Below are 15,456 nucleotides of genomic sequence, written 5' to 3'. Positions count from 1 at the left end.
TTCCCTCCGTAGCTATTTTCGAATAAATGGTGTAAAATTCTTATCCTGGAAAGGAAGTTTTTCCCACGACTCACGAATAGAACGGTTTTGTAATATACTTCCACTGGATCAGTTGACCTTCACCGTTATTTAGGTTTTCTCATCGGTTTCCTTTGCTCAAGTAAAGTAGTCCCTCCAGTCTTGATAATGGGATTTTTAGAGATTGTCCTGAAGTTTTAATACTTTTATTTTACGTTCTTTCTTTCTTTTATTCTTTTTAGTCATCCTATATAAAAGAGATACCTTTAAAAGTCAGTGAGGTTATGAATAAATTTGGCCAACCTTCTTTCCAAACGAATAAACCCGATAAAAATGTAATCGTCAGGAGATGTTCTGCATTTTATACATGTAACGTGTAGTCCATTCGCAGCTAATATACTATTCGTATCTTGCAAAAAGGTGCAAAAATGGCGAACCAACGATGCACATTAGCGAGCGGGGGACAGGGTATTCCCATATTTGGCTTGGGTACGTGGAAGGTAAGATAGGCCGTTCTTATTGTCAGCTACGAGTACGAGTGATCGTACGCAGTTTATGCATGGAATGTCATCTTTTAGCATCGGTTTATGCAACACACAGTGCACATGCCTTTATAGCTAGTTAGTCTGCTAAGTAGATCGATTTTCGGCTCGATTTATCGATCCCGTCGTCGATATGCCCGCCACTGCAACCGTGAGTACTTAGGTTGCATTGGCGGGCATATCGACTACGGGATCGATAAATCGAGCCGAAAATCGATCTACTTAGCAGACTAACCAGCTAAGGAGCGCCTGTGATTGTAACGGTGTACGTGTATATATATTAACATCATAAAATGGGGCATGGCCTTCGTGCAACCAGGACGTAAGTTACGTTTAGGCGTTGGCCTTGTTACAGTAGCTGTGATATCGCAGCCGTGTACTTGTGGCGTGTATCGAACGCGCTCGGGTCAATGGGGTCATCGCCACAGTCACAGACTGTGGTTGCAAGATAGAAACTTCAAAGTGTCAATTTTTAAAGTTTGAATACAACATTTTGAATGAGTTGTAAATGTATTTCACACTTTATATGCATAACCAGATGTCCAGAGCTGTTGTTCACAAATGGATGTCAATTATTAATATTAAAGAGAGAAGAGCAGTAAATCATTAACTTCAAATGGCAATTAGATTGTTGCCAGCCATCCAGCCATAGAGAGCTATTTTTATGCTCCCATGCCATATGTAATATGGTGAGGGAGTATATATTCGTATAGTAGAGAGATAGAGGATATAATAAAACAGTAAAGACTTGAAAACTAGCATTCAGTTATACTTGGTAGGAAAATATAGAGTTGTGAAAATTAACGTTCAAATCGTCCTCAAAGCTAATAATGAAAAACATAGGTTTTATGGGGAGGAATATGTCCTCTCCGAACAACCTTCATGTTGACTCATATGTTAGGTTTTTACAGCCATCTGATCTAGCCTTGCAATGTGCATCTCTTTTAAGTAAACATTGCGTGTACCCACAGGGGCTCATAAGTGGTTATTGAAGTCAATCTTACAGAGTTTTTCTTTCTTTTTAAATGTTACAAATAAACCACTGCAGCTGAAGAGCACAACATTTGTGTAGCTGTCTTTTGTGTAGCTTGTATTGGCATGTATAGTGCGCCCTCAATGGGGTGTGTGATCATATTTAAATACGACCCTTTAGTTCCGTGACCTCTAGCCAATTCCTCTGGCCATGCCTACTGGCCATGCGGTACAGACGTCACTGTGTTTACTGTACTAATTTCCGGGAAATTAGTACAGTAAGCATAGCGAGGGCAGGGCAGGAAGTAGGCATGGCTAGAGCCGGGCCTACAGGTCACGGAACTAAAGGTCACATTTACGAGGACTCACTATACATGCCAATACACGCTACACAAAGACAGCTACACATTACAAGTGTTGTGCTCTTCAGCTGGATTATTTGTAACATTGAAAAGAAAGAAAAAACGCTGTAATATTGACTTAAATAGGCACTTATGAGGCCCTGTGGTGTACCATTGTCTCTGTGCACACAATTAGCAATGCGTTCCGGTCATGCCAAGAGTTAGGATCAAGACTGAATAGGACACGGTCATGTTCACTGAAGTGATAATGCTAAAATTGATCTAAATTTCATCACTCCAGTGGTTGGTTTGTAAGTTGTTCCAAAGGTGGATGCACCAGTTGTGGAAGACAGAAAAACGATGTTAATACTTTTCCCTGTCGCGTTTCTGTGTTATGGTTGTGTGTTCAAATCTCTCCATGTATTTGGTGTATGGGCAAAAAATAAACATTGGTTTACCTTTGTAGATATAGGTTTGTTTTTGGAAGTTTCTTCATGTGTCTAGGGCGTGACAATTTGATTTTCAGGGATGGGGCGGGAGGATTTAAAAAAAAAATGGAAAACAATTGCTTCAAGGCTGAACAAAAAAAAATTGTTTCCATTTACACAAAGTCAGTAGATTGTGTCTTCAGTAGTCTCTATAACTGCCGCCTACAACGGTTAATTATATGGCCAGCTTTCATAGATTGGTTCGCGCGTTTTAAGCTGAGTCTCCAGTTTCGATCGACCAGACCTTTTTGAAGAGCGTAGGTTTCTATGTACTCCACAGTAATATTTGCGTAGATGTGGTTGAGCATGCGCGGTGGTGTGATTACGTTTCGTTTCGTGTGTCAATGAAGTCTGACTTCTGGTCTGGACAAGAAGTCATTTTTCACTCCTTTTACTGTTAATCGTACACGTTTGTGAAGCGGGCTGGGCATGCAAACCATGCGATTCAGTATTAATTATGGTCTACTTTCACATACTAAGGATGTCATTTTAATCAAAAATATGAAAAAATTGTTAAAAGTTAAAAATACTGGGGCTTTAAATAAAAGTCTTATTTTACTACGTGTAGGACGGCTGTGGTTGTGACTTAAAAGGGATGGGGCGGTCGTCGGAACTCTGCTCAATTGTTTGCCAGGGAACCCTACGACTGATGTAAACACTGTGTCTAGGGTACGTTGACTGTTTGGAGTCAAGATGTTATTTGAAATGTGACAGTCAAAAATAATAAATTAAAATAAACAGTTGCACAAAGAACACAACCTTCCCCCACCCAAGGGGACTGACATCTTTTCCCCTTGAGGAGTATTCAAAGTAGTTGTCGAACAAATAATATTCCCAGGCAAACAGTGTATAGTATGCCCTTGATTACAGTAATAATTACCCTGCAAGTGAAAGTTTAGGGGTTTTCTGTGATTATAAGAAAAGCAATTATTTCTCTCAGATTCTTGTCATTTTAATATTTTCAGTCCAAACCAGGTGAAGTGAAGAACGCTGTAAAGTTTGCCATTGAAACTGGATACAGGCATATTGACTGTGCACATATATATGGCAATGAAGCAGAAGTTGGACAGGCACTTCATGAAGTGTTTAGTCAGGGAACAGCAAAACGAGAGGATGTGTTTGTTACTAGCAAGGTATTGTAATGTCTACCTAAGTTTTGTCAAATCTACATACATATATTGTCAACCAACTAATTATTTGAACAAATGTAACGCACAGTGGAATGATATTACCGGTAACATCCCGCTAAAAAGTTCTTCCTATTACAAATTCACTTATTTCAAATTCGACATCACGTATTTGAGCTTCAAGCTTTGGCACTAAAAAAGTTTGTTATTCAATTTTATGACATTTATAAGTTATATGAATCATATGAAAGGAAGTTTTAAAGTTAACTCAACTTAGAACTGTCGTCTTTCATAAGAAAGAATAAAAAATCAGGAGTAATCCATTCAAATTTGACTTTAGAAAAGTATACTTCAAAATTTACCTATCTAAATTTGAAATGGCAATCATTCTTTTCATGAATTCAAGAGGACAAAATATTCAGACATAGTAAAGCAGTTCAAGCTTCAATTTTTGGAACGGGTTTGAAATCACAGACTTCATCCATCTGTAAAATATGTTAAGTTTAGAAATGTATGACAAAACTCATAAAGAAGTTGAAACTTTCTCAAAAATTGGATGTAAATGATCTGTGTTCATAATTTGTTCACTCAGGAGTTGATGGGTTGCATCGATTTTCCTGAAATGAAATTAGTAATGTATGTGGTGCATTTTATTAACTGTATAAACTTTCACGTGTACACGTATACAGCTTTGGAATGTGGATCATCACCCTGACGATGTGAAGAAAGCTTGTCAGAAAACCTTGAAAGCACTGCAATTGGATTATCTTGATCTCTACTTGATACACTGGCCAATGGCATTCCTTGTAAGTGCATAAGAATAATAATAGAGTAAATTGACGGTCAAGTTTTAGTACGATAGATTTGATTTGAGGACCAATAGCATTCATCTCCACTGCACTGGATTATTAAGGGTGCAGTCAGCTTCAGTAAACTGTTGGAGTACTATCTGAGGTGCCAAACTATTCATATTTGCTTTTTTGAAAATAAAAAGAGAAAATAAAAAGTTGGGCTAATCTGATAACCTGACCTACCCTATTTTTTTATCTGCCAACCCTAAACTTTTTAGAGCTACGTAAAGACGGAAGTAAATAAAAGAAAGAAAAAACCGGTAATATCATGCGTTCGCTACATGCATTTGATTTTTGCTTGAACGAGAATGTCTTTTGTATTTTTCCCCTTTTATATGTATGTTTATTTTTTCTGGAAATGTTGTAGCCATTGTTTGACCGCCCTGAACCCTTGAAAATTGCATATTTACAAATTAAAATATTTTGGAAAAAAATTCCTGCCGACCTACCTACCCTTTTTTTTGAAAACCATGTCATCGGAAGAGCGCAATTAATTTTTTTGTTTTGGCCTACGATAAATACTTTTGTAGAATACGTACTCTTTATATGTATAGCTATATCAATACACATTTTCATGAATCCTTGACGTTTTTGAAATTTTACATTGATTTTGATCCCATCAAGGACCAGATATGAACTGAAAATACTCACGTACTTCAGTGTATATTGCAGTTGTCTGTAAATTTAGACCTTGTTTCATGTTTGCAACTTCATTGAAAGTGTTATGATCAACATCATGAACAATATTCACCGCACAATAATTCAAAAAAAAACATTAAGTATACAAATATGTAATTACTGTAGTTGAAATAAAAATTACTTTCAATAATGTTCTGATGTAGAATCTTAATGTTCATTGCAGTTTTTGCCAACTTTGATTATGTCAACCCAGATATATATCCTTTAACTTGAAAGTTCTTTAAATATGCGAATAAGTAATATGCTGAAGTGAAAATGTCAAATGACTTTTAAATTGTTTTAACCAAGTATCATCAATGTACATGGCATGTTTCATCAACTTTGATCAAGTTATATATCCCTATTTAGGAAAGTTCCATAAAATATGCAAAATTAGGAATTGGCTGAAGTAAAAATCCTTTATTACTTTCAATATGTTGTATCATAGTATCTTCAATGTACATAGCAATTTTGTCAGCTTTGGTCGAGTCATGACGGCAACCCCTAATTAAAAATGTTCATAAAATATGCAAATTAGGAATTGATTGAAGTGGAAATGCTTAATGACTTTCAATAAAGTTGTATCATTGTATCTTAAATATACACAGCACATTTCGGCAACTTTGGTCAAGTAAATCGAGAAATATATCCCTAATTAGTGAAGTTCATAATATCTGCAAATTAACAATAACCTTTCATGTCACCCCTTTATGTCTTTCATGGTGGATAAATCCTTGTGTGATCAACATGTGTAGCAAATCTCATCCAATTCAGTGCAGCGGTTCTCAATGTATGTCTGTTTTTTCCTAAAATCATTAATTATGCAAATGAGCATGAAATATGCAAGCCAAACCCACCAAAAACTTATGAGTTCTTGCATTTTCAAACAGAATGTATGTACAAGATTTGATTTTGATCCAACAAGCCGTTCTTTAGATATCTGGCCAACAGACAGACAGACAGACAGAAAAACAAACAGACAGACCGAGACAGACATCAACATCAGCTAACGTGTGAACATGTGAGCTAAAAATTGCTTGTATGTTATAATTGTAAAAGGATAGGCAGCATTCTCGTGAGCCAGAGCAATAATTTTCGCTCCGCTGACCTACGCAAAAATCAAGGGAAGCGCTGAGCTGTCGCCGTAAAGAGGCACGTGGTTTACGACGATGGATAGGTAGTAGATCCTCAGTCTACTGTCTATGGTAAAAAGCAACGTTTTCTCATTCAAGTGTAATTATTTTCAGAGAGGGGAAAACACATTCCCAAAGGATGAAAATGGAAAATTTATTTATGCTGATTCCGACTTTGTTGACACATGGCAGGTATGTATATTCACAGACCGTTGTATATACTGTGTGTTTATAATTTTTCCAACCTAGGTCTAGACTCTTTTTATTGTGTTGCATTTTCATGAATACAAATTCGTCCATGCCAAGGTGGTTCCAAGTAGCACAGTTGAAATCTAATAGTCATATTTATTTTTTCTAGTCAAATTAATTTTAATGTCCTTGACAAAGTTTTAAAAGACAGGTCCAAGCAAGAAAACCTGGAATTCAAGATATGTTGAAACTCACTAATTTCTGTTCTCAAAAAATTTGCATGTTAGAACACTGCCAGAGTATATAATATGAAAATGACAGCATCGATGTAACTCAGATATTTTAATCCCAGGCAATGGAAAAACTGGTCGATGAAGGACTCTGTAAGGCCATTGGTTTGTCAAATTTCAATACAGAACAGATCGATCGTGTGCTGGCTGTTGCAAAAATTCCAGTGTCCAATCTACAGGTAAGGCATTTTTAGTTGAATATGTGATAACGAAATTATTGTATAACCAGCCAATGAATATCAGCTCAATGGTACAAAATGGTAAACACATGTTTTCTGTTGAAGGGTTGGACTTCCATAGAGGGAAACCAAAATAAAAACTTTAAACTTTTAAAGAAATTATGAAGATCAGTTTAAACTTTTCAAGATTTGATAATTGCATGTTTTAAGTTTGGTTCTTAAGGTAGTATGCACCACGAAAGTGACAGATTTAAATTTTTGCTCAAAACATCTTCAAGGAACATTTCAACCATTCAAAATCAAGAATAAAAATCAGCAGTCACCATGCAAATTTTGATACCAGAGAAACAAAATACCCAAGATTTACCGATATTTAACATTCAAAATTGCCGCCGTCCCTGTGTTAACTCTATGGAGAAAAATAAAATTGTCGATTTTTTGAAAAGTAAGACGGTAAAAATTTTTCTTACACCAAGAGCTTTATAATAAAGCCTCCATGAGTGGTAGATCAGAAAATAATTGTTAAGATTTTAGAGTCTTAATATCTGCCCCAATTTCAAATGTTCAAAAGATCTTAAAATTAATTTCAGTTTTATTTGACCCTACAGCGTCCAGGTACAAAGAAGTTTATGAAATGGTAAACAAAGTAGCAGATAAGGTTATCTTGATAAAATTGCAGTTGCTCCATCAAATCAACTCCTGCCAGTTTTTATGTCAACATTTACTGTTAAGAACTCTGATCCTGTCACCTCTGTAATATCAAGAAAGGCTACATCAATAGGAAACTTTTAACTCAGTGCTATGAAATGCTTGCATGTCAAATTTTGTACAAGTGTGCAGGTTTGGAACTGAAGTGAAGTCATTTGTTTCAGGGGACCCGTTTGATTGGTAAAGGTGTCAACAATGGGAAGACAATCTCAACCTCCCCCCTTCAACTTGCTAGTACAGAGGTCTACAATTTCCAACGAATACAATAGGATTGGATCAACCCATTTTGGTGAAAGCTTAATTTCTATGCAGTGTGGAAATTTGGCTAAAAAAACCTGTCTGCAACAGACAGGTGTCCCATTTTGAGATATATCCACAAAAATAAAATTCAGTATCTAATAAGTGATTGTTAATTATTATGTTGCCTACTGTAACTGCTTTTAATTTGTCATTTGTCTTTCATAATCAAACTGACAGGTTGAAAGTCATCCTTACTTGACTCAAGAGAGTTTGATTGAATATTGCAAGTCTAAGAACATTGTCATGACGGCGTATAGCCCCCTTGGTTCACCAGACAGACCATGGTGAGTTAATTGGTGTACAACGGTATGACTGATTTCCATTTCATATTGTGTGTACTCTATGCCTATCCCTATACTGACTGGTCCAGTGCAACCATACCATAGAAACTTCATTTTGCTGAAATAGGATTATCATAAACAGTAAATGATTGTAACTGTTCTCAGGCAGTAAATCGACTCTTGGCACAAATTTTAGATGTTGAAAATGCTACAGATAACACAAGATTTCTTACTGTTCACATGAAACCTGGAAAACAAAGATGCAGATATGATAAGTTCCAGCAACACCACAGAGAAAACAGCAACAGTGTGGCAAAATGAATTGTATATCAAATTCCAATATTCAGTGCAGTGTTTAGTAATTAATGGACAATGCAACACCCCAGCACAGGCTGATTTTGCCAAGTGACAACCACCGCATTCAATCCAATTTAGTTTAAGTATCATATCTTTTTATGGTTCCTTCAGGGTCAAACCTGATGATCCCAGTTTGTTAGATGAGCCAAGGCTGAAGGAAATTGGAGAGAAGTACAAGAAGTCAGTGGCACAGGTTCTTATAAGATTTCAAATACAGCGGGGAATTGTTGTGATTCCAAAGAGTGTCACACCAGAGAGGATTAAGGCAAACCTCCAGGTAAAGCAATTTTATTTATTGATTCAGTCATCTAGTGTGTTTTTACTCATTCATTAATTGTATTGGATCTTTATGTTTTCTTTCTATATGCCTGTCACTGCTTATTTTCAGTTACCAATTCAATTTTCAGTTGCCTTTACCTCTTGCTTTGCATGTCATGTTTTAAGAGATTCTATTGTGAACCAACTTGTCCATACCTGTATTTTCATGTGTGTCCATTTGAAAGTTGACTCATCAATGGCTTACCCTAATCGAAGAAACGGAACGGAACGGAACGGAACGGAAGGCCATACAAAATGGAAATTTGTTTCTATTTTCTATTTTTTTTTTGCGATGCATGTGTGACAGTATGGCGTACATTCAAGTTTGCTTGCGTATTGATTGCTTTCTTAGGTCACGTTAATAGCATGGACACTCCATTTTATGAAAAGACCATGTGTGATCTAAGTCGAGGGCTAGCAAACACGAGAATACCCTCCAGGGTATCCATGGACTACCTCATGTGTAAGGCAGTAAAAAATCAGCAAAAACATGGATCATTTCAACCATTATCTTTGTGTGCAAAATATATAGATATTTTAACCATGGCTCTTACACGGAAACCATTGGGACAAAATAAACTTCATCAAAGTTTAGTGCCTGAAACCAATTAATCTATCAAATAACGGTCTACTTTGACGTTGACGTAATGTAAATATACCCAAACCTGTAATCATATCCTGCCTTGCTACAAATAGAACAAGCTAAAAGTCTCGTCAAACCAGTCTGAGATGAGCACAGATAGTGATGTCTCTGTTACGTACAGTCTGCTCGCTTAAACTGAGCACATAAGGTAGGACTCTATCAACACAGAAGAGTGAACAAAAAATCACTGCAGCTCAGCTATACTTCTGGGATCAACCCTCGAGTCGTTTTCTAACAACACTCCTCATGGTCCCTAAAACGAGCATCTAAAACAACTTCTCACAAAATCATAGCTCGTTATGTAACTTTGACCAACATGTGAAGGAGTAAGCATTCCGTCGATATCTGGAACGACAACTGAAAAGTCCGGTGAGTTAATTCAAACACACTTTGCCCACATCGCTCAAACAGCTGGTTTCACGATAGCGGTTTTAACAATGGGATTCTGAATTTTTTGCTTAATTTGTCTCCATTTTACGCCACAACTTATCGTATAAAACCAAGATGGCGCAATCTGTCGTCGCATTGGTACTACAATCAACCAAACTAAAAAGATTGCTGAGCAATACAAAAACCATCATCTGGCAAAGAAAATCAAAAACTGCAGAAGAAGCTGCCATATAACTAATTAAAGTTGGCGGCATGAATTATATAAACCAATACTCTCCTCAGACTAAACCGATTTCAAAGGCCGTTTACAGCAAATATTGTAAACGAAACCATGAAACCCGGAAATGGCTAAACACAGAGAAATAAGATTTATTTCATGAAACAGCCCTCCACAACATGCTTTTCAAACACCAGAAAGCAGGCACCAATATCAACCCGAAATCTATTAAAAAGTCCATGAAAAATTGACACAAAACCAAAAATTCGGATAATCGATTTAAATGCCTAAAACAAACTAGATTAGTACAGATTAGATCAGATTAGTACAACATTTACTGTTAACATAACGAGCACCAGCAACGCTCAAAATATGCCCTAAAACAAATATCCGTATAAGCGTCCAGAAACTCTGGTCGATGCTTGGTCATGTTAATTATAATATGACACAACACATCAGATCGCTCACTATAGAGTCAGTCAATAGTGGCTAACTCTCTCAATAACGAATCTGGCTTCTCCTCGTCAAGGACGAAGATGACTTCATCACACAACCAAGCAGAGGGGATACAAAACAAGAGAGCGACTGATGAAGGAACCCCATTTTTAGTTCCGAAACACCGTTAAGACGAATCACTCAATCAACAAACCGGTTTTATACCGGGGACCCAGATCACATGACTACGGTCAAAGCACTATGGATTCACCGGTGTCTCGCCATGTATTCCACACAAAATAAATGCAATGATCCTTTTATTCACGACATCGTAATATTATAAACTTGGTAGAGCCGATGTGTGGACTTTCCCTCATTTTCCTTTATATTAACTGACGTCGTCGATGGGCAGTAGGTTTACGATGTTTTAAAATTTTGTTTCATTAAAGCAAAGTATACGCAAGCAAACTTGATTGTACGCCATACTGTCACACACGCATCGCAAAAAAAAGAAAAAAAAGAAACAAATTTCAATTTTGTATGGTCTTCCGTTCCGTTCCGTTCCATTCCGTTTCTTTGATTAGGGTAAGCCCTCATCAATAATTTGTTTGAAAAAACTGTGATTTTGAATTGCTAATAAACATACACAGTAAGTGTATGTAACTTTCTGTTAGCCCATTGTTAATTGCTTGGAAGGTTTCACTGAGTTCCATTTGAAAGGTGGTTGAAGGCCCGTTGTGACTTTTCTGAATTCATTTAGGATCTCTTCAGACATTCTTACAGTGTAATCTACATTTTGATTGATAAACAGGTGAGCTGGCCTGGAGGGTTTCATTCATAAATAAAGGTGTTTTCCATGTTAAATTGATCATGGCATCCATAGTTCTGTCTTGATTGGTTTACGCTGATGGTGTGTTCTGTATGCATAATTTATGGTTCATCTGCCAACTGACTGTTCTGTTGAAAATTCAAACAAATTTCGAATGAAAATTTAATCAACATCAATACATTACGAGATACATAGATATGAGTAGTCCAATTTTATAAATTTATAATTAAATCTTACTGATGGATGCCTTATTTACATCTCAAGTTCCACTTCATTTTTTTACAACATTTATGATGTAATATTGCAGGTATTTGATTTTGAACTAAGTGATGATGACATGAAGACAATTGCTGGGTTCAATCGTAACTACCGTGGATGTCTAGTAGAATGGTACGTATAGGGTTAGCCAATAGTGTAGTTTACCATACCTTTCAAAATAGATTGGTTCTCTTCTTTAGTGCTTACTGATTAAAATGAAAACATAGGCCTATGAAATGTTCAGTCAGTTTCACTTGCGTCGAAATGGCGATAGAGTCATGATGAATGATTAAATTTTAGTGTTTGTGTTTACTTAAGGTAGAAAGCACCTCAGGGACAGACATTCGGACTCTCAAACTTTTACAACTCTCTTCTGATATACCACATATGGGGGTTCATTGGTTCATTTTAAAGCTCTTGGTGAAAGAAAACTTTATACCGGCTTAGTTTTTCGAAATTCGAAAAATTTTATTTTTCTCCATAGAGTTAACACAGGGATGGTGGCCATTTTGAATTTCTAATATCGGTAAATCTTGGGTAATTTGTTTCTCTAGTACCAAAATTTGCACAGTGACCCCCCTTTTTTTATTCTTGATTTTGAAAGAGAATGATTGAAAGATTCCTTAAGGAAAGTTAGAGGAAAAGTTTAAGTCTTTCACTTTCGAGGTGCATACTACCTTAATATCAACCCATTGTAAAATACTAAAATTATTAAACTTTAAAGTTTGCATCCAGTGATTGAAAGAGTAAATTGCACACACAATGAAGAGACAGTCATACTCAGACTTTTGCAAAGATAAAAATACTGCTATTGTGATACACTAAGCGTTTGTGAATTAGCATTACCAGATATCATGCTTACAGTCAGAGAATGAATTCATGAAGTATATTGACGTATGAGGCAAACCAGGGAGGAAAGTTCTTAAAAAGATTATTCAAGGTTAAGGAAAATTGTAGAGATCACCTCCTATTAGCTGTACATAAGTAACCTGGGTGTTCTCTTATAGTGTCTCAGACCCAGAACGTTTTGACACTGTCAGTACGTTCTTTGTTTTACCCATGTATGGGAGTGAATCGAGTCATGGTAAAGATCAAGTGGTGAAATCCAAAATAGTTGCAAGGTGTATAGCTGTCCGGCCAGGTGAATGCTTGAGACCTGTGTATGATTTTTGAACGCGGCATGATACCAACCTGGTGTTCACATCTTTTAGTAGAGTGACAGCAGTTTCATGACTTCCGCTTTCAATCGCAGTCCCTCTATCACGGGCCGAATTTCAATTGAGTTATTCATACACCACTTCATAATAACTCTTTATGTTTTCATATTGGAATCTGAGAGGTTTTTCCAATTACTTGAACTCTATTTAAATCTACAGTAGCTTACAGAAGCAGTCACCGCTGAGTTGTATCGTCTACACGATCTAAACCTTTGTCTTGCTCATATCATCTGCAAAAAACCTTGACCATGACCTTATTATTTGTTTCAGGATGGGCCATCACCCACACCACCCTTTTAAGAGTGACCTGTGAAATAAACTCCTGGAATTGTCTTTATAGTGTAAAGACAAAATTGGAAATTTAAGTCTCAGTCATTATAATTATGCAAAGTAATAAAACACTCTGGGGAAGTTTGTGATATGTTGTAGGTTTGGTAGACTGGTCTGTGCATCCCTCACAAAAATGGGGTTACCATAAAACTATTGGGGTTAAAAGATCTGTAAATTATGGATAATATAAATATAGCAAAGCTATTACATATTTTTGAAACATAAACATTCTGAATAAGAACACTTCTGTGAACACAAGAAATTCTCAATTATTTTGTGAAATCTCGGGCATTCTTGATGTCATTTTTATCAATGATATTATATAATGTGTCATCTTAACAAATCTGTTTTATTCTTGATGTAGGCTACAAATGGTGTTAACGTTTACAATGGTTTGTTGATGTGTTTTTATGCCAATTGTTCAATTTTTTTATTTACATGATACAAATAAATTTGTAATGCTCAGAAAAAGACATATTCATTGTCATGGCTGTTTCGTTTCAAAACAACACAATAAATGGCAGGCAATTGATGTCTTTGATGGTGACAAATGGCCAATATAATGTGACTTGTGGAGTCTTGATGAAGAAAACCATTCACTACTTGCGAGTTATTGTCAGTTGTCCAGTTGCAATGATGACAGTTGTAGGGTTGCATTCAAACTTCTTTCTTGATGATGGACCAGCCAAACTCCACTGCGTTTGTTCATAAAAACTTCAATATCTAAAGGCAGTCACACCTAAATATTTGTGTGATGACACTCAAAGACGGTACCCTGTTTGAAAACACACTACCAGCTACAGAACACAAGTTGCATTTTAACAATCAAATTTATTGTCCAGTGAAGATGCAAAAGTACAAAGCAGGGATATTTCCCCTAAAAGTGCAATCAAGGATAATACGTCTCAACAGGTCTACCTTCTGGCCATTGCTGTTATTGCTGACAGATTTGGTTGTAAATCTATCGCTTGTCATCATTTGATAGCCCCTTCTAGAAATACAATATCAGTAATGACATGTACCATTCCATTATTGAACTTAATTGACATTTCAGAGTTTTCTATGCAAGTCAAACAGTTGACAAACTAAACTTTTATGGCGTACGTAATGCGTAATGAGAAACCCATGCAAGAGTCATTCGGAGCAAAATCTCTCAGCAAAAGGTGGCAAAGTTGAAAAGCGCCACCAATGGCAAATCTTTGATATACAAACGTCAACATTGATGGCGCTATCCATTTACTCCAGCCTACCATTTTCCGTTGTGAAATAAACTGGCACTGGATAAGATTTTCCTTTATAGCCCCCCCCCCCCTTTTCTGTGTGTTTCCAATTGAAAAAGGGATGCAACAAATGAATAAACTAAATTACATTAATTGTTCTTCTCCTGATGTTTCACTACTATATCGGAAGTCTTCCGAGCAAAGATCGTTACTTCGATTTTTTTTCTGCCCATTTTTCCCACATCAAACACACTGTTCTTTTCATTTCAGATATATCTTTTTTTCTGAAAAAAAATGTCTAAAACAAAGCGCAAGTACAACAACTGAACAGAAATTGATTACTTCCAAAATTCTGTATCAAATGTTATATTTTTATTCTTAATGATTACAAAAGCATCCCAAACATGCCCTGGTGACATAAGTTACGACTGAAAGTATAAATTTGACGTCTTTCTACGTTAATCATTACAATTGTTTCATTTTAAAAGAAGTGTCGATTCTCTTTGAGCACTCAAACAATCACTTTTAGGTCTCCAGATGTAAGCAGTATTAATGTATTTTTGTATTTTATAAGTTTTGCATTGTTTATACTTACACTGCCTTGTAGAACTTCTCGCAAGTCGATCGAAAGTTGGGTTGTAAAAGTGTGGAGCATGTTCTTGTAGATTTTGACTGAAACACACACAGCAGGACAACTCAACAGCCAATCTTTGCCATTTACAAGGCCCCATGGGTTGTATTTGTGCTAAACTGCTCAGACCACAGGGCCATGAGGCATTATTGGTCATAACGTGGCAGTACTATGACCACGCATCAAGTTACTGCACAATGCTATTGCAGTGTATTACTACATTGACCATATTTCGGAGGGTCTGTGGTACAGCAGAGTAAATTTAGCATAAATACTGATTATCATTTCGGATTTGAGTGCTGTAGGGTACTTTTGAAGGTATACAATAATGACAGTAATATTAATTTTTGATCAAGAAAATTAATCATAAAGTTACTGATAGTAGTCGCGCCAGCGGCTTACTGACTACGCATGCGCATATTCATAATATACTATGCGAGTAACCGGAAGTGTACCCTTCTTTCGTGGGCGCTGCCATGTTTTTTTGAGTGCTCGTAAATAAACAAATTCGAAA

General features: G+C 36.4%; 1 protein-coding gene across 1 annotated transcript; it reads left to right on the top strand.

The window, feature by feature from the left end:
- The first annotated feature begins 353 nt into the window (after nucleotides 1-353).
- On the top strand, nucleotides 354-13,566 carry LOC139119966 (aldo-keto reductase family 1 member B1-like). Its single transcript, XM_070683935.1, has 9 exons — nucleotides 354-518; nucleotides 3,327-3,494; nucleotides 4,178-4,294; nucleotides 6,265-6,342; nucleotides 6,692-6,808; nucleotides 7,994-8,100; nucleotides 8,566-8,731; nucleotides 11,594-11,676; nucleotides 13,032-13,566. The coding sequence occupies exons 1-9, from the start codon at nucleotides 447-449 to the stop codon at nucleotides 13,072-13,074; spliced, it is 951 nt and encodes a 316-aa protein (XP_070540036.1). The 5' UTR covers nucleotides 354-446; the 3' UTR covers nucleotides 13,075-13,566.
- Nucleotides 13,567-15,456: the final 1,890 nt, after the last annotated feature.

Source organism: Ptychodera flava, chromosome 20, assembly GCF_041260155.1.
Source record: "Ptychodera flava strain L36383 chromosome 20, AS_Pfla_20210202, whole genome shotgun sequence".
Classification (NCBI taxonomy): domain Eukaryota; kingdom Metazoa; phylum Hemichordata; class Enteropneusta; family Ptychoderidae; genus Ptychodera; species Ptychodera flava.
The sequence above is the reverse complement of the archived record's forward strand: the minus strand, read 5'-3'. Positions and strand labels throughout refer to the sequence as shown.